Raw genomic sequence first — 25069 nt, 5'->3', positions numbered from 1 at the left:
TTTTTCCTATTTGTAGTGGAGATGAGTGGTACCCGGTGGGGTCTTCTGCTGTTGTAGCCCATCCGCCTCAAGGTTGTGCGTGTTGTGGCTTCACAAATGCTTTGCTGCACACCTCAGTTGTAACGAGTGGTTATAACGAGTGGTTATTTCAGTCAAAGTTGCTCTTCTATCAGCTTGAATCAGTCGGCCCATTCTCCTCTGACCTCTAGCATCAACAAGTCATTTTCGCCCACAGGACTGCCGCATACTGGATGTTTTTCCCTTTTCACACCATTCTTTGTTAACCCTAGAAATGGTTGTGCGTGAAAATCCCAGTAACTGAGCAGATTGTGAAATACTCAGACCGGCCCGTCTGGCACCAACAACCATGCCACGCTCAAAATTACTTAAATCACCTTTCTTTCCCATTCTGACATTCAGTTTGGAGTTCAGAAGATTGTCTTGACCAGGACCACGACCCTAAATGCATTTAAGCAACTGCCATGTGATTGGTTGAGTAGATAATTGCATTAATGAGAAATTGAACAGGTGTTCCTAATAATCCTTTAGGTGAGTGTATATATATATATATATATATATATATATATTATTTATTATTATTATTATTATTTGTTTTTTTTAATTTAATTTTTTTAATTAGTTTTTTTCTCTCTTCATTTCCACAGACCCCCTAGTACTTTCCTTGCAGTCCCCTGGGGAAAATCCTTGAACTAGAGTGTGTGTTGCTGTATCAAAAGCCCATATTTTCAGTCTGCAGTAACATAATTATTGTATATGCGGGACATACAGTTACACCATATATTATATTTAATATGCTACAAATTGTTTTTTTTACAAAACAATTTGTGGTTTGTCATAGATTAAAAACTGACAAAGTCTGTGTTCAGAATAGCATAGGCCTAGTAATTCAACATGCAGCTCGTGTATTGTGCATATTAAAAAGGTGCCATGAGGTCATATGACAACCATGTTTAATATATTTTTGCTTGAAATATAGAAGAACTACAATTTTTAAAAAGTATTGGTGAGAAGTTGGATAAAACTACCCATCGATCAACAAGCTAAACTTAAGTAGTTTACATTGGAAAAATATGCAATGCAAATATTGCACAACACATCCATGTGTTGTGAATGTGAGTGTTTAATAATCAACTTGTGGTTAATTACAAATAAAAAAAGTTAAACAAAATACAAGCAGATAAAAGTAGCACATTTCATTAGTTTTTACACTAAAATAAAAGCAAAGATATGCCATAGCCTTATTAGTTTTAATATACATATATAGTTTTACCATTTACATAAAGTAGTCTGTTTTATTGTCTAAAAAGAATGTCCTTATTCAGTTAGCTAAACTTAAGCTACTAACTTGGAATATAGTCCAGTGGACTGTGGACAGGAAGCGTCTTCAGAGGGTGATCTATTTCCTGCACTGACTCACTACACATGTCATTTAAGGATGTTTTCACCTCTGTGCTTCTGTCATATTGTAAAGAATGAAGGCTTCTGGCTTGTTTTAGTGGTGTAACGTGGCAACCACGGGTCACAATCACATGATCTGGCTCAGAAACCCTGGGAAACTGCCACAACTGTGTGTCCTCCTGCTGCCGGTGTGTCTTCATGTGGGCATTTCGACTTTTCACCTTCAAAAACACCCTATGAAAAGAGATATATCGTGAATCAAACTGCAACCACTGTGATTCATAACTGTATGAAGATGTTTCTGTTTTTGACTCAGGACGCAGCTTACTTTCCACACTCACTGCAGGGAAAGACTAGGGCTGAATCAGTATCTCCGCTGGTGGTGCTGTTGGAGGGAGAACTTCGCACAGAAGCCGAACCCAAAGACTGGGTCAACGTGGACGTTCTGTTCTCGGCTGGGGAGCTACAGAGCAGCCGGAGATTGTTCTGGTTCCATGTTTCTCCATTTGTCTGCTGGGAGAAAAATGGTAATAGTTTACCCAGAAACAAATGTTTACTTGTTCCAACCCCATGTTTCCTTAGAACAACATTATACGTTTTTTTTTTAAAACAGCTGTAATAAGTTGCAAATGGACAATGCCAAAAAAAAACATGCAACTCAAGCACTATATACCAAATCATACAATAGCTTTGTCTGAGTAACTTAATTTTTATTCGGTTTTAACTCTCAGTAAACTATTCTGAAATAAGACTCTTCAGAGGGAAAGATTATATGTTGTATGGAGTACTTACATATGGTGCTTTTATAGTGTTTTTGCAGCTTGACAGAAGTTGTATGGAAAAGACCCATTGTGAAAAAGTGCACTTCAGCATACTTTTAAAAAGTATACTTGTTACAGACAATATACTTTAAAAGAATATGCCTGTGTAAACTGTATGTAAAGTTTTCAGAAACGTAATTGCATATTCAGACACGTAATTGCGTAAAATTGTGGTTTGGAACTACATAAAGGTGAGTAAATAATGACAGCATGTAATTTTCGATTGAATAATATTCAATATCTAATCATCTTATGGGGATTTTTTTTAAGCAAATCCTAAAACTAAAATCAACTTATAGTTAGCAAAGAATTGTCTTAAATATTATTACCTTCAATACAGCAACATTTGTTGCTGTATTGAACAGAATATGCTATACTATATATAACACAAAATTACATTTTATGTAATGCAACAGATTGAACATTATAAAAAAGGGAATTGTATATCACTGAACAAGATTTAGGGGTGAATTCAAGTTGATTGGGACACATTTTGCCATTGAGATGACTGGGAAAAAGTGTCCCAATCAACCCGAATTGTGTTTTCCAGGGTGTTGCTAAAGTGTCCTGGGTGTTTTGAACATATTTCTCTTTGATGTTCCTACCTTGAATACTGAAACCTGATTGCATCACGACAGTAAAAAATTACTGGCCAGTGGTGGCTGAGAGTGCAAGCTATAGATGGAGCCATTCACTATATAGCTCAGTGCCATTGCCTCAGAATCTTTCTCTTCCTCTTTCACGAAGCAAGCATCGAATTCTTCTCGCTATTGATGTGTTTTCTGGCAGGAAAGGAATCATGTGTGTGTGTGCTAGACCCATCGAGCTCCCCGACATGAATTTTGAGTTTGTAAGCTTTCGAATGATACCTAATCTATGATGACTACTAAAATATGTGATATGAAAAAAAGGCAACAAAAAAAAGAGCGCCAGTCGTCCCGCTAGCAGGACTCGACAGTTAATTAATCAGCTAACTTCAGATAACCATGACTTTTGTTACCGACAAATGATGAAAGAAATAAAAACAGATTTGGAAAGGTATTGAAACCAGGTTTAAAACGGTAATAGGTAAAATTTCACCATTTGATGGGTTTTCCCAGATCGCATCACATAATTCTTTTGAAGTGATGGTGCTTTCTGTAACGTTATCTAGCTTTAGTGATAAATCCCGTTTGACATTTGTGCTGGCTACTGTATACAGGCCACCAGGGCATCATATAGATTTTATCAAAGAATTTGCTGATTTTCTATCAGAGTTAGTACTGGCTGCAGATCAAGTCCTAATTGTTGGTGATTTTAATATCCATGTAGATAATGAAAAAGACGCATTGGGATTGGCATTTAAAGACATTCTGAACTCTATTGAAGTTATACAACACGTGTCAGGACCTACTCATTGCCGTAATCATACTATAGATCTAATATTATCACATTGAATCAATGTTGATGCCGTTGAAATTCTGCAGCAGAGTGATGACATCGCAGATCATTATTTAATCTCATGTATACTTAATTTAGCCAAGGTTGCAAAGCCGACTCTGTTATAAATATGGTAGAACTATCACTTCTGCCACTAAAGATTGCTTTATAAATAATCTTCCTGATCAGTTTTATTTCGTCAGCATCCTGGATAGCTTAGAATAGTTCTGTTGCAACAGAAATGATTGACTCTCTCTCTTTTCCAGCACTTTAGACACAGTTGCTCCATTGCGCTTAAAGAAGATTAAAGGAAATACAATGAGCACAATCGGGCCGTAAAGAGAGCAGCCAGAAAAACGGAGCGTAGCTGAAAGAAAACAAAATAAAAAGTTTTTCGCATTTCGTGGAAAGAAAGAGCACGAAACAGATACGTACAGAAAGGCCTTAAAAACTGCTAGATCTGCCTATTTTTCAACACTTTTAGAGGAAAACAAACACATCCCTAGGTATTTATTCGAAATGGTGGCTAAATTAACGAAAAATAAAGCTCCAACACCGGACGCTTACAAACAGCACAGCAGTAATGGCTTTATGAACTTTACTTACAAGATTGATAATATTAGAGAGAAAATGATAACTATGCAACCATCTACTACAGTATCGCACCAGGCAGTGCATTGTAGTCTCCCTGAGGAAAAATGTAATTCATTCATTGCTATAGGAGAGGAAGAATTGTCTGATACCGACTAAGCTATTGAAAGTGATTCTTCCAGAGGTCATAGATCCTCTTCAAAAATATCATTAATTCATCTTTGTCACTAGGATATGTACCAAAAACTTTTAAGCTGGCTATTATTAGACCTATTAAAAAAACACAACTTGATCCTAGAGAATTAGTCAATTACAGGCCGATCACAAATCTACATTTTCTGTCAAAATTAATAGAAAAGGCAGTATCCTCAAAACTATTTTCCTTTTTAGAAAGAAATGGTATCTGTGAGGTTTTCCAGTCAGGATTCAGAACTGATTTGCTCTTATCATCCGATCGTGATTGTATCTATCTATTAGTGTTATTGGATCTTAGTGCTGCATTTGATACCATCGACCACAACATTCTTTAAAGACTCGAAAATTATGTTGGCATTAGTGGAATTGCATTAGCATGGTTTAAATCATACTTATCTGACCGTTATCAGTTTGTAGCAGTAAATGAAGAGATGTCATATCGATCAAAAGTTCAGTATGGAGTACCACAAGTCTCAGTACTAGGACCGTTGCTGTTCACCCTGTACATGCTACCCTTGGGATATATCATTAGGAAGCATGGAATTAGTTTTCACTGTTATGCTGATGATAATCAGCTCTATATTTATTCGCGCACCGACGAAACGCAACAATTCACAAAATTAACAGAATGCATAGCTGATATAAAAATTTGAATGACTAGTAAATTCCTACTACTTAATTCTGAAAAAACAGAGTTTCTAAGTATTGGGCAGAAAACTTCTGCACATATTAACCCAGAATATGGCTGCTCATACGCAGTGCCCTCAAATGCGAATCTCAAAGTCCTCCCCTTCGGGCTGGCTTTGGTTTTGAGGGCATTTACAAAGTGTGTGATTGCTGCTCTTTCTCCTCTCAAGTTGAGTGGAAAGCTCATTCTAAACTATTTAAACGATTGTCTTATCATAGCCCAGTCTCAAGATGTGATGGAAAGCCACAAACATCAGCTTCTAGATCACTTGCAGTGCCTAGGGCTGTCTATCAATATGCTAAAGAGCATTCTCCATTCATCACAGGGCATCAAGTTCTTGGACATGAACCTAAATTCGAGTTTGATGCGAGCGCACCTGTCTCGAGCGTGTACGTTCTTTGCTCAACTCTCTCGCACCATTCAGACCAGAAAAAATTGGTTTCTCTGAAGTGCTTTCAGAGGTTGCTGGGACTGATGGAGTTGTGTGCTAGCTTGTACTCCTGCATTTGAAACTACTTCAGCTCTGGTTGAAAGTTCGTGTGCTACGCACTGCCTGGCAAAGTGGCCAGATGCGCATCTTGGTGACTTGCGGCTCTATGAGCACGCTAACCCCTTGTTGCAACAGGACCATGTACGGACAAAGGGTTTCAATGGTCATAGTGGACAGGAGGGTAGTTGTGACAAAACAGACAAATCACTGACGGGCTGGGGAGCCCTCTGCGACGGCAGGCCAACTTACGGCTCACAGTTTGTGAGGGTCTGTCATGTCATTATTTGACTGGACAACACGACGGTGGTGTCTTACATCAATCACCAAGAGGGTTTTCGCTGTCACCCACTGCAAAGGCTGGCAGAGAATCTCCTTTTGTGGGCTGACAGGAATCTCATTTCGATGCGAGCAGTTTATGTCTAAAGCCATCTGAATTGTGGCGCGGACATGCTGTCCAGAAGTGGCATGGTCCAAGGAGAACGGAGACAGCTCCCCCGTGGCCAAATCCATTTTGAAGGGACCTGTTATCTCAAGCGATTGGCACTGTATGACATCCCAGACCAGAGTTGTGGAACTGGCAGGTCAGTGCAGGTCAGCGCGAGAGGCAGATGTTGAATGTGCTGCAACCCGTGCTGGATACTAACACGGAAGCGAGAGCCCCCTCGACCAGGCACCTTTATGCCCTGAAATAGATGAACTTAGCCTCATGGTGTAAATATAGAAATGAAGACTCAGGATTTCTACAGGACTTTTTGGATAGCGGGTGCATGCCATCCACTTTAACTGCTATTTCTGCTTTCATCTGCCCATTGATTGTCGTTCAGTGGGGAAGAACAATTTGGTCAAATTTTTACTCGCTCTAGCGTGTGGAAAGATAGTGGGTGACTTACATGCTTTATCTACAGCACAGCTTGTGTGGAATTTGAGAAGGATGCTTGTATAGTCAGACTGACACCCAGAAATGGCTATGTACCCATGGTGCTTTCCATGTCATTTAGGGCACAAGTTATAATGCCTCTAGCATTTGCTCCTCGGGGGACTGTGCCTGCGCCATGCCCCTTATGCCCTTTCACGCTTTGCGCACTTATGTGGACAGAGTTTTAGCAATTTAGGCTGTCAAAACAGTTGTTTGTCCGTTTTGGAGGGTGAAAGTTTCAATTGGATTTAATAGGATTGTGGAAACGATAGCACTGGCATATGCTTCTGAGAATGAGATCTTTCCTTTTAGAGTTTGCGCTCATTCTACTAGGAGTGTGGCTTCTTCATGGGCTTTGGCTAAAGGGATGTCAATTCAGGACATCCGTCTAGCGGCAGGTTGGTCTTCTCACCAACACTTTTGCTAGATTTTACAACCTCAAGATTTGCACCACAACTAATCTGCTATTGTTTGTCTGCGATGAACCTAGACACACACCTTGAGAGTGAGGTGGTTTTGACTAGGTCCAATACTCAGCTATGTTCTGTATTTACTCTGTTAATAGTGGAAACTAGGGATGGCCCGATACCGATACTGGCATCGGGGATCGGGTCGATACTGTCCTCATATACTCGTACTCATAAAAATTCGCCGATACCACGCCCCGATACCACGTACATTTTGCGAAACGAAACTGGCCGCCGCGAGTGCTTTGTCGAGGTGAACTGAGGCATAGGGACGTGCACTCCCAACGCAAAAGGGTGCGGCGCGGCACTAGATCTGATGGCCGAGCGCGAGCGCGGGCGGTAATGCACTCACTCTGTGTGTGCGGGTTCCGGGAGAATAAAACGATTCGCGGGACTCCCGCAAACTAGAAATATCTATGAATACAACATATTAAAACTAATAGATTTTCATTCATCTGTTGCAGAAAAGCAAGAAGAACAACTAAAACAAAATAGAAACGATTTACAGGCCAGAGTTTCTATTCATAACATGTTTGCAGCATTGAGCGATGTAGCCAATCACAGACATGTGTGTTGATTTCTTGAACGCAATGGCTAATCAGAAGCATTTAAGATAGACTCCCCTCACTGCTCAAAACTTTTTTGTTCAGTGCTGAATTCTGTATGCTGGCAAATCCTCTAATTATAACAAACAAAGTGTGGATATTATGAAAGATTCATTGTGCAGTCAGCTTCATTGATAATAACAGATGTGTGAGATTGCGATGAACTGTCAGCTTTTTAGGAATTAGACTATTAAGGGAGCGCACTTTGGGCGCATTCAGTCATGTCAGACCATGCACGCAGTAACTGCTTGCTTTTATGTTAAATTAACAGTGGTTTGTGTGTTAATACATTTATTATTTTACTCATTATTATTTATTTTTAGACTTGTTAAAACAAGCAGAGAAGAAAATAAAAACAGTCTTCTAACCTGTGTTCTAAAATAGTCTTCTGTCTTCTTTTCTGGGAGCCTATAGTTACTTTTGCGGTAGAAATATCGGTATCGGTACTCGATATCGGCAAGTACACAAATGTAAATACTCGTACTCGTATCGGTTTGAAAAAAAATGGTATCGGGCCATCCCTAGTGGAAACGCTCAAGTTATTAGGGCCCGAGCACCGATGGTGAGAGGACGCTATTGGAATTGCTCTATTTTGGATTGTGATTCGTGATACATTGGCTGTTTTTATTGCCTATATTTAAAATGACAATTCCCTTCGCTTATCTTCTATTGAGTTACTTGCTTGCGTTAACACTTTGCTTGTGTATCTCAATTTTATGAAATACCAGCAATGTTGTTGCTTGATCTAAATGTGGGGTCTTGTTTCAAAATAACTCCTGCCCTTGAATCCTCTCCAGCCTCTCTGTTAACAGGCTGGTATTTATGAACAACAGCAGAACTGCTATCTTTCTGACATAATTTTTTAGTTATTTAAAGTACATTATGATGAATGCTTTGCTTGTTACATATGTAAATAAAAAAAAAAAAATTAGCTACTGTAAAATATAATTAAATAATAGTTTGTATTTTTAAAAATGACCTCTATCGTATGTCATGTTTGAGTTGGCTCACCTGATTTGTTTTTTTGCTTTTTAAAACTTCCATTAAGGGAACATAGTGAGGATTGAAGCACCCTGGTATTCACAGTGCATTGTGGGACTTGTTAGGGACTTGCACTGGTAGGATTTTGCGATTGAGACAACTCGTAAAATGGCAGACACCCTGGTCAGTGCCCTGACTACTGAACTAGGGAGCTGATTAAAACACACGCAAGTGTATTAACGCCTTCAAGCCATGCAATGGATTAGGTAGGCTAGTCATTTATTTCAAAACAATTATCCAAGGGTCCAAAATACCATCCAAACAAGTGATTTTACTGAACGTAAAAACTACTTGGTTTATGAGTGATTACTGTATCTTCCAGCGCTGTTTCAGCTGTGCACTCCTATTCATGGTAAATCAAACCAATCCAAGCAAGCTCCAGCTGTAAAACATTGTCCGATTGGTCTGTACACATCCTCCCTAGTTGGTTGAACTTTCAAATGATGTTGGAAAACACTGAGTCATGATCGCGATGTGATCGGATCCCGGAAGTCCTATAGCTTTAGCCAAGCAGCACGTCATGTCACTCCGTGATCAACACATTGTCTTATGTTGTGTCTGGGCTTGTTTGACACCACCTCTAAATAAAGATATGCTATCTACTAAGGGTTACTAATGTTGTGCGAAGTTACAAACCAAAATGTGGCGCTCGTGTACTATTTGCAATTGCGTCGATGACGCTTTTTCATACAAATAATAAAGTTATAATAAAGTCTCTTCTTCTTGCATTCTGCTAGTTGAGACCTTTTCAAAGACTAATGACAAGTCTGTTATGTAGGCTCTATTATTTTACATATCACATTTTCATGTAACTCAGTTTTTTTTTCCATGCTATGAAAATAGAGTACTTCTAATATGTTAGCAAATTTAAAGCACATATTCCCTATATTCACTGTAAAGCCAAGCTTCTAAGCTTTAAAACGACACATATTTGGTGCTAGATGAGCAAGTGGTTAAGTAACATAACTTAGTTGTGCCCCTGCTTCGTATTTAAGAGGTTAAGGGTATTGAATAATCGCTTACTTGATCGTTAATTTAAACAACGAATTTATGTAAATTGACATCCCTAGCTGCTAGGTGATTGCTACACAATAACACGACTTAGATTAATACACAGGAGATATAGATGAGTGAATGCATGAGATGTCACAGAATGCAGAGGCAGAATACAGCATGTTTTAGAGAAAGGTGTGAGGTAGATGACAGGAAGTGGAGAAAGCACCTAGAGGTTTCTGTATAAATACTCACCGAGTTTGAGACTTCACAGACAAACACAGCGCTGGAGTTTTCTGATATTTTGCTGTTGGATTCTTTGTTCGGTTGTGCAGTGTTGTTTATCGCCCAGTCTCCCTAATGAAATATATAGGCTATGCATTAAAAATATTTATTACTATATTATAACATTCAATTTCAATTATACTATATTATAACATATAATTATAACATTCAATTTCAAATCAAATTAACAGTCAGTTTGATGTAAGCGAATGACTGTAGTAGCATTTCACATATAAGTCTTTTAACACTCTGAATGTAATAATTTGACTACAGAAAATATGTATACACTTAAAAATGTCTTAACGTCTTTGAATAAGATAACATATCAAAGCGTCTGCACTTTTAAATTGTTTTCTATAAGTTAATCTTAAGTTTTTAAACACTGAATCTAAGTATTACTAGGAAACCACGCTGTAACTCACCCGCTGGTATTGAACTGGAGTAGCCAGAGCTGTACTGATTCTCGTACCCAGACGCAAACGTTTTTTCCATGTGTAATAGTACTCGACACATTGAGACACTGACTTTGTCTTGACCTAAATAAATAAAAACATTCTTACAGTCACCAAATCAAATTAATGATAATGTATTTACAGAAAACACAAGTTTATTTATTGCATGACTGCAACTACCATTTTCTGGACGAGATAGAAGTCTTTGTGATGATTTAAAAGTGCTTTGTTTAGCTGCCGTTTCTCCTGAAGTGTCCACCTGTCTGATCCTAGTTCATGATAATAGAAGAATTACTGCAATGTGATGCATTTAGTATTTTAAGTCCCTTTACTTAATTAATAATCTTAATATACTTCCTGAGTCACGCACCTGCGTAATGATAGTCTGTTTTGAGGCTGGATGTGTTTAACGTTGACAAGAGAAGCTTTTCCAGGGTGTTCTGGAACATAATAGTTATTTTAAGGCTTTTTAGACAAGTTTTAATGTCAGCGATTATAAGAAATATAATTACCATAATATCTCCTCTGCACTCAAAAAGACAGTGAAGGACATATTCTGTATTTGCTCCGCCACCAGGTAGTACACTAGAGCAAGCCATTTTAAGAAGATTTTCCACTAAAAGGGGGGGGGGGGGGAGAAATCAATGGTAGTCAGATTTTTGGACCGTTTTCCTAACCTTTTAAAATGGATAAAAATTACATGCACATCGTATTAATCTAGTTTCTATTTTGTGTAACATTCTTAGCCTAGTTAACTTTATTACTTTGTGAATTGTATGTTCTGCTTTGCATTGTTCATAAGAATGCCCGCTCTGTTTTGTAAAATCACTGTAGTTGCTGCATTTAAGCACAAAAGTGACTGTTTAGCACAAATTTGTATTTTTAGTTACCTTTCTGCTCGTTATCAGGAGTATCCAGGTCTTTGGTGGGCAACCACAGAAGAACAGCATTATGGGTATCTTCCTCTGTGAGGGGTTTACTCTTAATGTTTGGGATCTTTGCTTGAAATTCTTTGCCAACATTAATGTGACTGTAGAGAACATGTAAGAACTGTTTATTTACTGGTTATTTTAATCTGACATTATTTAAATGTAATAAATAAAGCAAGCAGTTTACCATAAAATAATTTGTAGTTACACATTGTTGAGCTTAAAGGTGAAGTGTCTAATGTTTTCAATCTTATTATGGTATACCTTAAATCAGGGGTGTCAAACTCAGTTCCTGGAGGGCCACTGCCCTGCAGAGTTTAGCTTCAACTCTAATTAAACACACCTGATCCAGCTAATCAAGTCCTTTAGGCTTATTTAAAAACTACAGGTATGTGTGTTGGAGCTGGTTGGAACTAAACTCTGCAGGGCTGTGGCCCTCCAGGAACTGACACCCCTGCCTTAAATCATGCAACTTGAGGAGGTGGGATATTACTTTTCTAAGTGAATAAGCTTTTTTCCCCATCTGGCAGACCTGATGGAATAAAATATGAAATGGGAGGGAAAAGCTATTTCAGTGCTTATGCATTCGCCCTTTTGTTCCTTTTTTTTTCCTTCCTTTTTTTTTTTTTTTTTTTTTTTGCGAACATATGCAAAGTTTGTGTGAACACAAAAGCACTGACATATAATTTTTTCTTTCATTTCATACTTTTCCATCACCATGTGCCCATCATATCATAAAGAACAGAATACCACTGATACTTGAGGATGAACTATTCATTAGTTGGGCCAGTAAAAAAAACTACCTACAGTAGCAACACCATAGCAATCGTTTATCAACGCCCTGGCAACCACCCACAACAACAAGCATCATGGCAGCAGCTTTTCACAGATAAAATATTTCATTTGTCGCCATTAGTGGCATTGAATTTACACCCATATTATCTTTACGTAAAAACAACTACTTACGGCGTTACATTAATTGCTTTTTCCCCTGAAGTCTCACCACAGTCATCCTTAACAACTGTTAGTTATAGATAAAGATGGATAATGCATATTATAATGATGAAAATACAGCTACTGTAACAAGCATTCACCATGCATATAAAATAAAGGCCTGTCCACACCAAGGATGATAACTAAAACGAAAGCAGGATAGATTCTGATTGGTTGTCAATGTTTTAATCATTTCATCAGCTGTAGTAGTAGCTGTAGTTCAACAAATAATAGTTCTGAAAATTATTCCAAAGACATCGTGCCATTTTTGTTAGTTGAGGTGTGGACTCTGCTATAGTTTTACATTTGTAGGATGATTTTTAGGGCCCGAGCACCCTAAAGGACAATAACTATGACAATAAATATATAATTCTAATAAACAGAGCAATTTTAATAGTGTCCTCCTTACGGAGGACACTATTAAAATTGCTCTGTTTATTAGAATTATATCTTTATTGTCATAGTTATTGTCCTTGGTGTGAACAGGCCAGTAAAAATAACTCTTTAATCTTTTTTATTGTCATAAAATCGAGAGATGTAATAATCTTCCCTACCGTCTGCAGAAGACTCGACCCCACTGCTCTTTCCTCTTCCGCTGACGGCACTGAAGAGGCCTGAGCCCGGGCGTACAGGGCTAAGCATTGGTGGAGGAGTGTACGGCATGTCGTCCCCCATGCTGCTTGCTGTCCTCAGCTGACTGCGGAAGAGCACAGCGCCTCGGGACTCCTGACCGGCACTGGGCGGAGGAATCATCAATGGAACCAGACAGTGGCGGTATCTCTTTTTTACCTGCTTTGGTGCACATTCTTCATCCGAGACGGATCTTTTTTTCTAGAATGCGTAATGAGAAATCAGAGATTACATAACTTCATTTGATAATGTTGAAGCTATGAAAAACATTGAGTAGTTTTAAAGTAACCAAATGAAGTAGTTTTAAAGTGATTTTACATGGTTTCATGACAGGATTGAATTTATTCAATTATAGAAATATTTTTTGTCTTATCACTGAATTATACTAAATAGCTAGTGAACTGTTAGCAAACAATAGAACATACAGTATTAGCATGCTAAATGTTGAGTCTACTCTTTAAATAAAGCTGTAAAAACATATTATGTATGTACCAGTCTTCAGCCTAAGCAAAAGCTCTACTCTTCCCCACAATGTAATGTGTAATTATTCTAATTGACAACATTGTTTCTTGGAAAGCATACTGGAACTACACTTTCAATTATTTCAAAAATCCTTTTCAAGTACTTTATTGGTTTACATTTGTCCCACATTATTTATTCTAGTACATTGCACATTTTAGAAAATAGCATTAACTAAAAGCAAAAAAGTCAAGTTTAGAAGAGAAATTTTTGTAGATCACAAATAATGTGATTGAAAAAATGGGGAAACACAGATTGTCCTTTTTACTCAGTTGAATTGGATGTAGGGGCAGTTATTTTTTTTTGTATGCAGTATTGTAGTGTTTATTAATTAATGATTTATCATTATTATTTTAACATGTATGTACCCTTGTAATCTTTAATCAAAACGCAACCTGTCACTCACATGAGATCACAGCAAACAATGATTCAACCATCCAATCAATTCCCAACAGATAAAATTAAGTCCCGCCCTTCTTTTTTTTTTGTCAGAGACGTTTCACCCGAATATACAGTATGTCACAATAGAGAAGGAGAGATAATAATTTCATAATGTCGTTATGAAGTTTCATGCCGACTTTAAATAGCCAACCCAATCTCACAAGAAAATGTAACTATTTTACAAGCTGGTGATTTCGTATAAATTTTAACGATCAAAAAAAAGAAAAAGATTAAAGGTCCAACCCTAAACATAAATCAGTGGGGTGTATGCAGATCCTTTAAAAAATAACAGATGAGATTGTACAAATTTATAAAGTTTAGCCTCCAATTTGCCAAAACATCAAATAGTCTTTATGCCATGAGATTGGGTGAAATGTTTCTTGAAATAGCCTTTAGTTTACATCACGGCCATAAATTTACCCCATGATAATGCAAATCTGGTGGCAGAAGGCTAAATATTTGAAGCATGTTTTTTCTATTTCTAATTTTGAGCATCGTCAGTCTTATTCTCAGAAAGCTGAAGTGATGTTCAAGATCTCAATGTTAAAGCTTTTATTTTTCTAAACAGCGGCTAAAAATAACTGTCTTAATGCCAGAAACTCACACAGGAAGGGTGGTTTTGTACAGACACAAGGGGTGACTGTTCACCACACTTAATTAAACCACTTTGATCATCTTTCTGGTGACACAGAAGGTTGAGCATAAGTTTGGTAGGGGTCTGGTAATCCTTGACGGGGACTGACACCGGTAAGATGATGGGGTTGGTTTGAGCAACCTCAGTAGACAGATGAATGTGCCCGTCTCTCTGTTAAAAGAAAGAAACTTGAATCAATGGGGCAAATCAGCATGCCGTATTTCATGCAAAACTCTACATCTTTTACACAAACAACCCCATAGATGATCAAAATGAGTGTGGTTCGTACCATTTTGAGGGATGTGGGGTGTGTTCGCAGTCCTCCATGTGAGCGCATGTGGCCATTCAGTGCCGGAAGACTTTTGAACTCCCTCTGACATACGGTGCATCTCATCTTTGTATGAGATCCCTCCTCTCTCGACAACCCAGGTTCTGCTCTACAGAAATCCAAATCCACATACTATATTATACAGTAATCAACATTTGAAGTGGATCAAAAAAGTTCATCAAAGTTTTCCTAAGACAATAACGGGTATTGTTTAAAATTCGTGTATAACTTTGAAAGGTTTTGGTCCACTTCAAATGTTGACTACTGTATAATATATACATATATATACATAATGTGAGTTTTGTTCCTTGCCACAGTTGCCTTTGGCTTGCACACTTAAGGGCTAAAGATATTATGTACAATGTATTGTGTAAGTATTATGCCATGACTGCTTTAAACTGCTTCGGGGTGGGCGATATTATCAGATTTTTTTTTTTATTTATATATATGCATCACTTAACTGTGTCACTGATAAACATCACCAAATAATAATTAGGCTTGTCACTACACCAAATTGTTATAAATTATTTTACCCCAACCTTACCCAGACTCACATTATGCGGTATATTCTATAGCAAATCTTCACTGCTTGATTGTTTATAATATTACAAAATGTAAACTATATTATCGTCCAGCTCTAATCTACTAAATGCAAATATGCTGCATGAAGATATATTAAGATATGATAAACATAACAAAACATGATTTTCTGTAAAGCTGCTTTGAAATGATGGGTATTGTGAAAAGCACTACAAAAATCATTTTGAGTTGACTAAATTGATAAGTAGGGTTAAGGTTAGAGTCAAACCTGAAATGAGGTGAAATAGCCTCATCTTGAATATCTGGTGAAGATGCCTGCAAGACATTTTTGAGAAACCTTTAACGTAAATAAAAATTTAGAGATGCTAATGAAGTATTAAAATAAAAAATACAGTACCTGTGACCACTGAGTCGCATGTGCAGTGAGATGATGAAAAATATCTCCTCTCATAGTCGCCTGTGGAAGAGCTTTACAGACCCCTGAACTCTTGCTCTGATAAAGAGGACTGCAAAGATCTTCACTTCTTTGAGGGAAGTTGAAACCAGATTGATCTTCTTTGGGGCTTGAAAACACAGGTGTGCTGGGTGCGGAGTGATCACTAAACATGTTGTTTTGCTTTACAGGGATTGATTGATCTTGGGACTGAAGGGTGAGGTAAGGATTGCCAGGTTGGGAAAGTGAACGAAGATGCTGTTGGTCCTGGTAATGGAAGATCTGCTGCTCTGGGACTTTAAAGTCTTGACGGTGGCAGTAGGTTGGTGATTGAGCAGGCTCATGGCTCTCTAGAGAGTCATTGTGAGTTTTATGTGCAAATATCCCTCTTTGTTGTTGATTCAAGGCCATTGGATATGACATTGGGTGGTTTTGATAACCATGCTGATGATGCCAAGGGCTTTGTGGCTTATGGAGACTCCTGTTTACCTGCTCAATGTTGTTCACTTTCTGTTTGTGTTGCTGGTATCCATAGTGAAACTGCTGGTGGTTTTGGTAAAGGCCATGCAGTGAATGTTGGCTCTCTGACAGATGGAAGCCAGACTGTTCACATATCATTTGCGTTTGGCCTTGAATGACCATCGTGTTAAAAATGGGAGACTCCAAGGATTGCCTGTCGGATCCTTCTGGAAGACTTTGAGGTAAGTGCAAACCCCCTGAAATTTGGTTTTCTGTGTGCTTATCATCTGTTCTGTTACTATCACCAAAGAGAGGGTGAATATTTTTTGTAGGGAAGGCCTGCGAGAATGAGTCCAACCTTTGAGGATGAGAAGCACTGCCGTTGTCTTTGCAAGTCAGTGATGAGTTGTTCTGAGGTGTGATGTTAAACGGGTAGATTCGATTAGTCTCTGCTACTTCTTCATGAGAAGATCCCCATGATGACCTTCCAAATTGATTATATTCCCAGTTCCCGGCACTGTTTGGCATGTCAAGCATTGGAGAAAGTTCATGTGCTGGAGTGCCAGGAGATGTTAGTTGATCGTGGTTGAGTAGCGGAGACATTGGAGATGATTGGATCAAGCTTACGTTAGGTACACCATAGTGAGTTACTCCCATCGCACTTGGGCTGTGCTGGAACAAATAGGTCCTGTTGGTGTGGTTGTTGAACTGATTCGTCTCGTACAGGTTTTCTGTCATCTTTAGAAAGATTAAAGTGGCACTTCTGTACTGTTAAACTAATGGTTTGAGGGGGATGTAAATTACATGGAGGTTTGAGTGTCACTATGAAACTTTTCCATCATTGGTTATTCCGTCAGCGGTTTTCAAAAATAGCGTTTTCCTGTAAAACAAGACAGAGCAAGATCTTATATTTTTCTGAAAGTTTACAAACACAAACATTTTTGTCTTGTAGAAAAGACCTGCACCAGTTAATTGTGCACAATAAGATCAGAACCTGTTTTATACCCACTAGCATTCAAATGTTTCCGGTTCATAATATATTTTTTTATTTCTATTTTTACTCTGGAAGGATGCATTAAACTGATCAAAAGTGACACATACATTTATTATGTTTTTAGGTTTCTATTTCAAATAAATCCTGTCATTTTAAATTTTCTATTCATCAAAGAGGGGACACGATTTCCACAAAAATATGAAGCAGCACAACTGTTTTCAGCATTGGTGATAATAAATGTTTCTTAAGCAGCAAATAGGCATATTAGAATGATTTCTGAAGGATCATGTGACACTTAAGACTGGAAATTATTGTTTGTCACAGGCATAAATTACATTTTAAAACATATTCAAATTGAAAGGTTATTTTAAATTATAATATTGTTATACTATTATTATAATATTATAATATAATATAATGTAATACTATTTAATAATATCAAAAAAATGTTTTATATAAATGCAGTCTTGGTGAGCAGAGGAGACTTTACTGTAGTGCAAATTTTAATTTCATGTCGACTTTGACAAGTGTTTAAAAAAATAAAATGGAAATAAACTGTGAACAACATATATTAAAGTATAGATCGTGTCTCAGATTAATTTGTTCATTTTTCATACTGACAGGAATCTGTCTTAAGCAAACTAATAATATCTTATTTTTCCACCCACAACAGATACAGTAAATTCACACCATGACTCAGTCTGAGGCTTCCTCTTACATCTAGAATATGAAGTATAGACACCATCTTATCACTTCCTGTCACATGGTCTTCTCAGAATATAGGACGACAGTTTGATCTGTATCTAAGAGCTCTTTGAAAGAAGCTGCTGTCCTAAAAATATATTATTTTTGATGTACAAACATTTTTACATAAATTCAGTGAATTTAATCTCTCATGGCAAAACTAGCTTAAACATGTACTTATTAAAAATATATATATATTTCTACCTCTAAAGTATTACAAATCTGAGGTTTGTCTTAAAAAACAATGTCTGCAAATGTACAGAATAACAAAGGCATGTACTTTTACCCATGTGTGGTTTGACAGAGGCCGAGTGTGTTTAAAGAAAGTGTGCTAACAGATCATTCGTTCAACTCTCTGAATCAGATTAACACATCATCTGAGTGTCAAAAGGCTCAAGTCTGCACTGTGGTTTTGAAAGTTTCCATCTTCACTTCACTCTGAGTGCGTGAAGCCGTCAGACTTTGACCAGTGAGTGGAACAAGGCGACTGTTAGACCTTTTGAAATAAACTTAAAAGTGACAATGTGTGTGTACAGACAAACAAAACTGAAAGATCTGTACTTTCTCAAAAAAAGACACTACTGAGGCACAACATCATCTCAACCCTCGTCTATTTAAAAAAAAAAGAAGAGAGACTTAAAAACTAAACAGTCTTTAAGTTAGCACCAATTGAAGGCTTTTTTTTCTTGGTTTAACATGTTCAGCTTCATTGCATGACCCTGTACATTATTAACAGTTTTTGGAATTCAGTAGTTGTGCATCACACATTTACTGAGACATAGTTGTAGTTGCAACAATTGGTGTAATATGTGTAAAAATGTGTTTTTCTCCATCAAACTGTTCGGGTGGACTATTGGAATTCATGAAGATTTATATATATATATATATATATATATATATATATATATATATATATATATATAATTAATCTATTATATAATATAAATTATATAATAATTTATATATATAAATCTATTATTTTTAAGAATTAAATTATTATTGTAGTTCAAAGGTGACGATTGTTACAGGTTTCTAAGCCTTAAATTATGGGTCACTTTTCAGTTTTATCCTCTGCATTATTATTTATTGAATTAAATACTTGTAAATTTAACACCATCATATTATGTGTGTATTTGCATAAAATTAAAATCGCATCAACTCTTGTGCGCCTCAAGCAAAAAAAAAAAAAAAGACAAAATAATATATATTTTATGACTGTTAATCTCAACATTAGCTGAGTAACTTGAGTTGCGTCTCAACGGTCACATCTCAAGTTAAATTTTTATATAGCCTAGCTAAACTGTATCTATTCTTGAGGTAAAACCACCTCACCTAGTGCTCACTACAGTACAGTCGACTATTAAAACCATTTCAATTACAACCATTTTTAGAAACTTTAACTCAAATATTTGGCTCAACATATGTTAGACTGAGTTGAGATCTTTTAACCATATCAGAGCATGCAGTATAACGCAATCAAAGTTTGCAACACCGATCCGCAACCCCACTGAGGTCAATGCATGCAAGTATTACTAAGACATTATGCACTGACTGTATTACTGATCTGTTCATTGACTGCAAACAGAATGTCACAATTAAAATCAAAAACATTTTGCTTGCACTTTATTTTAAGGTGTCTTCGTTACACTATAATTATACGTTTAAGTACTGAGTAATATTAAGTAAATAAATGTACTTACTGTAGGGTTTGGTTTGGGGTAAATTGCATGTAATTATGCATAATTTATAGTTATTACTGTTACACTTTATTTTACAGTATGTGTACTTGATGTACTGGTTATATAAGGTAACTACATGGGTTAAGTTTAGGGGTAGGTTCAGGGTTAGTACCTAATTATAACCCAGTTATTGTACGTACAGGTGTAGTATGTACATGCGGTCGTAACAGGAGTGTAAAATAAAGTGCTACCGTTATTACTATAACTGCTTGTAAAATATGTAACAATGACACTGTAAAATAGTGTTACCCACTTCTTTTATTTTTTTCCCCCAGTTTGTTATTTGCATTTAAAATAGTCTTGAGCAGTTTGGGCATCTTTAGAAGATGTCCTTGCTGCATGTATTTCTGTGATTAAAAAGTGATCATGCTTACCTCACTCGTTTCTTTATGTCCGTAATGCACTTTTTTAGTACATCAAAATGACCCATCAAGATGCACTGAATACCATAAAATACAAAACCATATCATAACAAACATAGACGAGGTCGACACAACGCATTACAAAACCTGGATAACTCAAAAGCTCAAAAGAAAATGGGAAGTAAGTTCAGTTCATACTGCTGACTAAGGAATTGTGCTTGTGTCCTCTTATAGCTGCAGCAAATGTCTAAAGGCCTGAGAGGGTTCAAGGAAGTTCAGGAAATGTCATCTTTCTCTTTAAGCTTAGAGACTTCCGGGGTTATAACCACAAGCTATTTTCTCAACCTGCTATTATTTGTCTCATTGCTTCATCTGTAAAATGGAGGAGGATAAAAAGTAGGCTTTCCGAGGGTATGGTGCTTAGAAAGCTATATTAGAATCTATTCTGTCAGAATCAAAGTCTACAATGACAGTGTTGTTGTACATGGAATCCTACAATGTGCATCTTTCAGTCCAATCAAATGTAAATGTTGTCAATGTAAATTATGGTTGCATTATTCTTGTATCAGCTTAGCCACAATTTTTCATTCACACACTGAGAAAGGTCAGCGTTTCTGTGAATGTGTCCTGTGGTGAACGTGAACTGGCAGAGATTTGCTGCCATCAGCAGTTTCATAGTGAATAATGGTTCGATATGAGTTGATGGTCTCCTTTAATTAAGAGTTATTTGTGCTTTCAAATTGAATAAATCATGCATGTATAACTGAATATGATTTATACATCTATTTCCATATGTTTGCTTTTTGGCCTGTTGATGTCCAGTGAACAGAATACTTGCGTCACCGTCTTACTAATCTTCATCTCAAATGAGTAAGCTAACAATATACAATGCATATGATTGTAAAATCTGTAGTTATACACCCACCACATTGCAAAAGTGAGTTTTAGTTGTATGTTATAGGAATCTGTTAATTAAACAGACACTGACTGCGTTTGCGTGCATGAGAATTTTCAGATATTAATCAGAATCGGGTCATATTATGCATATGCACCCATCATGTAAATGCATCAACCCAATTACTATGAGCAAATGATGTGCATGCAAACATGGTCACCGATCAGATCTACTATAAGTGCATTTAGTTCTAGGGTGTTTTCTGTCTTGTTTTTCTATGTTTTTCATTTATATTTTATTTTAAAAGGAATTTAAACATTTTTATACCTTTTCCACAAGATTTCACAAAATAGGCCCTATTTAATAAAAAAAAAACTGACTTTAGCTGTTAATAATGAAACATTTGTAATTGGTTCTGCAGTGGGGTTTTCATCATCATCTTATCTGATCATAAAGTTGCACCTGTTAACCGAAACCTATTTCCTTCTGCAGTTAAATAGTTGAGGCAGTTTAGTGCAAATTAAAAGTTTAAATGTAGGAAATAAAGTAATAGTAAACTAAAATAAAACTACAAATAATCTATTGCTTCCTTTAGACTGCTCTGATAAGAATGCTCTGTGTTGCATCAGAATGGGCTAAGGTTGTTAAATTATATTTTTATGAACTGAAAGGAAATTTATATGAATATATTTTCACTCCGTGTCATAATCTGCTTCCATTTTGAGCATCATTAATTATAGTGTTTGAGTTTTAAAAAAACTCAAAGTACTTACCTTTTAGAAAGTGAAAGGACACATGATGAAGCTCTGAATAGTTCATATGTCATTTTCAGCCGAAGGATCCAGGATCACATGACACACAGACACGCATTGCCATCAGCTCCAAGAACTTTTTTTTTGTTTCCAAATAGCAGTTCAGCTTTCAAGATCGTACATCTACCATATGTAAAGCTGTAATTCGGTGGACAGATCTGCAGTGAACATCAGTAGTGCCCTCTGCTGTAAAATGCACTTCCGCTTCAACATCCTTTAAACACACTTTCACTATGACACAATATGGCACACACACCAGACTTTAACATAAGAGTTTTTAAAAGTATTTATTTAACTTTCTCTTTCTAAGCAAAAGCATAATAATAATAATAATAATAATAATAATAATAATTCATCCCACTGTAATAGAGTTTGAACACACCTTCAGCACAAGATCTCTCCCCTCCTCTCCACCCAATCATTCACAATCAGTCTAATCAGTCATGGTTTAGGACCCACTCATCACAGCTCCCCTTTACAGGCAGTCACCTTCCAGTTCACCACTGTCTGGTCTTGTTTTTCCTACCGTGCACCTTATCTGGCTCCTTACCTGTGTATACTCTAGTGATGTAAAGTCTGATTCATTTCCATAAACTGGTTCTTTTGGACAGTTTGTTTCAATGAACCAGTTCAAAAAACGATTCATTGGTTCCTTATGTCACTAAGCTGTGATTGTATTACCGTAAGGCAGGAAGCTTACGCTGCAATTTTTAACCAATAATCTGAACAAAAGGCAGTTGACTGACTTCAATATAATTAATCTGACTCCATTAAAGTTGTTGTTATTCTTTAACATCTTATTCTTTAAAGGTAAATGTCTTTCTCAGCTCTGATACAAAAACGTAGGATTTAACCTGAAAGTTTAGATAACGGAAGTTGTAATCACTTTAGCTTTCAACATAATCAGTGATAAAAGGAAAGATTCTCAAAGCTTTTAAAGCAGGTAAAGTTATTTATTAGGCTACATGTTTAAATATACAGACAGTAGAATGGAACATCATACTGTATAGAAAACTGAAACAAATAATGCACTGTTGTGCAGAAGAGGCCGTAAAAGCCTTTATTGTAGTATGAGGTTACGCACCGGTGTGCAGGAGTGACGGGGTTAAAGCCTTTCTCCTAGATCAACAGTTACCTTTCTTTCTTATACCCTGAGCAAAGCCTTGTTAAACATGAGTGGAATACCAACACCAAACCCAACCGACAGGAAACCAAAAGATGAGGCAAATGGGTAGTGATCACGAGGGGGAGAAGAACATTAACATATTCTCCTTAAAGGGCACATATCATGCTAAAACCACTTTTTTAGCCCTTAAATGCATTTTGTTGTATATTTGGAGTGTTTAAAAGTGCAGAAAAGTTGAAATTATTCTCTTCAGGTGTTTCGCTTATATCTTTATATTCTGTTTTGGTCTTATTGTTCACCCAGTTCAGATTTTTCTGTTTTCTATGACGTTTTCTGAACAATTACGTCACAGTATTTGCAGCGGAACTACCAAATAAGGACATTGACTACCGGCCCATCATTTCGATCAATCCGCCATTATTATTCCTCGCTCCGATTTTGTAGTCCAAGCTCAATGATGCAGAAGTGTCGAGAGCTCAAGTCAAAATGTTCGGTTGTTGGATGTAGTGACCCACACGCTTCGTTACACCGTCTCCCAGCATCAGAACCTCTTCGAAGTGCCTGGTTGAGTTTTATTTACCAAGGAAATGTTCCCACATCTTTTGGTAAAGTCATTTTCGTGTGCGCGAAGCACTTCGACGATTCCGACTTCAACAACCTCGGCCAGTATAAAGAAGGGTTTGCCGATCGACTTCGTTTGAATGAGGGGTCAATTCCATCTATCTTTGGAGACGACGAACAGATCACTTCGGTAAGCTGTAAATATCTTTAATAAAAATAGTTTACTTTCTTAAAACACATGGTGGTCATGGTTTAGCAGTGCCTTCGTATTTCTTTGTTTTTGTTTTTTTGAAGTAACGTTACATGTCTGAAGTATTATTGTTCTTGAGTTTCATCAATGGTCATTTAGCTGCTGTGTTTTCTGATGCTTTTCTAAACGTATCATATTATCCATACAGATTTTTAATATAACTTATATTTTGTTTTGTGAGTGTTAAATTGTCGTTGTAAAACATACAGTATTGTAGCAGTGGGCATGGATGGCGAAGTTACTGTAAATATAGTTACATACCATTGAGATACATCCATATGCAGACGTTGTTCTTCAGGTTCGTCGTCTATTTGTTCAACTAGCTCCGGGTCCGGCTCTGGCTCGAACATGTAAGGCTTGATTGACAATTCTGTTGTTGATTCCGTTGTTGACATTTTGTGTGAATATAAATGTTCTGTGACGCTATAAGATCGTATATCACTAATCAAACTACAAAAATGGCCGAACGGGGTGGAGTTGAACCGACTGTCAACTCAGCACCCTGGAGAGCGGGCGGGGTGTGACACAGCTCCTTTGCATTTAAAGGGGCCGCTTCAAAACGAGTCACTCACAGAAGCACATCAGAAAAGGAGTAAAATAGGGGCCTGTGGAGCTATAATAATGAGGAATTCAGACCCAAGAATTGCAGTTGCGCTTTATATAGACCACAAATGTATGTTTTATATGTAAAAAGGAAAAATTTAAAAGCATGATATGTACCCTTTAATGCATGTTTAACCAATAGTACCTAGATTGAACAATGGGATACTTTAATATCTCTTTAGTTCACCACCATTCATTTCAGTTTATAAGCTGTCAGATGAGACCAAACATGGCATAGTTACATATTAGAACACACTAGTAAATAAACAGTATGTAGTTGAAAGCATATGTCCTGTGAAACAAATGGTACAGACGTGTCATTGAGGTGTGAATGACGCTGTCTCTCCCGACAGAACCGTCCTGTGCCTGGAGTGTCCCAATAGTCCTCAATCAGCACATTGATGAAATCCCTTGCACTAGATAGGCTTTAGCATACTGTGATGATGAAGGCCATTGTGCCACATTTAATTCACATGTATACCTTTTAAAAGGCTTTTTGAAGTGCTAGGGCAGTAAAGAGTTCTGCCCATATTTGCTGATCACTGATCACATTCACCTGTATGTCATACCTTGTTTAGCTCACACCTTATAAGCCTGGTTTTCACATTCACTCACTGTATAGTTTTGTATGTTGTTGCACTGCATTTCTGAGCATTTCTCTGGTTCCCTGTATTTCGGTTTTTGGACTCTCTGCC

At 37.0% G+C, this 25069-nt stretch overlaps 1 protein-coding gene and 1 long non-coding RNA gene across 7 annotated transcripts in view; one reads left to right on the top strand and one right to left on the bottom strand.

Moving 5' to 3' along the window:
- The window catches only part of LOC143746742 (uncharacterized), a 28214-nt gene extending 26192 nt beyond the window's left edge, over nucleotides 1-2022 (top strand). The window contains exon 2 of the long non-coding RNA XR_013206609.1: nucleotides 1736-2022. This is a non-coding gene — a long non-coding RNA (uncharacterized LOC143746742). The remainder of the gene's footprint in view (nucleotides 1-1735) is intronic.
- On the bottom strand, nucleotides 1104-22029 carry LOC143746713 (transcriptional-regulating factor 1). Of its 6 annotated transcripts, none has more exons than XM_077238719.1 (15): nucleotides 21796-22029; nucleotides 15794-17168; nucleotides 15665-15711; nucleotides 14818-14965; nucleotides 14499-14699; nucleotides 12859-13135; nucleotides 12278-12332; nucleotides 11273-11412; nucleotides 10895-10998; nucleotides 10753-10822; nucleotides 10563-10651; nucleotides 10353-10466; nucleotides 9901-10002; nucleotides 1748-1932; nucleotides 1104-1653 (listed from the first exon to the last, which is right to left on the bottom strand). In XM_077238719.1, exons 2-15 carry the CDS (start codon nucleotides 17024-17026, stop codon nucleotides 1362-1364), a joined length of 3057 nt encoding a protein of 1018 aa, XP_077094834.1. In that variant the 5' UTR covers nucleotides 17027-17168; nucleotides 21796-22029; the 3' UTR covers nucleotides 1104-1361. The 6 variants fall into 6 exon arrangements, with proteins under 6 accessions (XP_077094834.1, XP_077094835.1, XP_077094833.1 ...); XM_077238720.1 differs by having other exon boundaries at nucleotides 1748-1929; XM_077238718.1 differs by lacking the exon at nucleotides 21796-22029 and adding an exon at nucleotides 20140-20383.
- Nucleotides 22030-25069: the final 3040 nt, after the last annotated feature.

The sequence above is a fragment of the Siphateles boraxobius genome, unplaced genomic scaffold (genome assembly GCF_051911475.1).
Source record: "Siphateles boraxobius isolate OS27281-9 unplaced genomic scaffold, OSU_SipBor_1 22, whole genome shotgun sequence".
In the NCBI taxonomy this organism is placed as follows: Eukaryota; Metazoa; Chordata; class Actinopteri; order Cypriniformes; family Leuciscidae; genus Siphateles; species Siphateles boraxobius.
The sequence above is the reverse complement of the archived record's forward strand: the minus strand, read 5'-3'. Positions and strand labels throughout refer to the sequence as shown.

Excerpts from the sequence above, each read along its gene's own strand:
- LOC143746713 (XM_077238719.1), bottom strand. The coding sequence starts at position 17,026 with ATGACAGAAAACCTGTACGAGACGAATCAGTTCAACAACCACACCAAC. Across the intron at positions 14,966-15,664 it reads GCTATTTCACCTCATTTCAG|AGCAGAACCTGGGTTGTCGA; the intron begins GTTTGACTCTAA and ends GGATTTCTGTAG. Across the intron at positions 12,333-12,858 it reads GGTCGAGTCTTCTGCAGACG|TTGTTAAGGATGACTGTGGT; the intron begins GTAGGGAAGATT and ends TATAACTAACAG.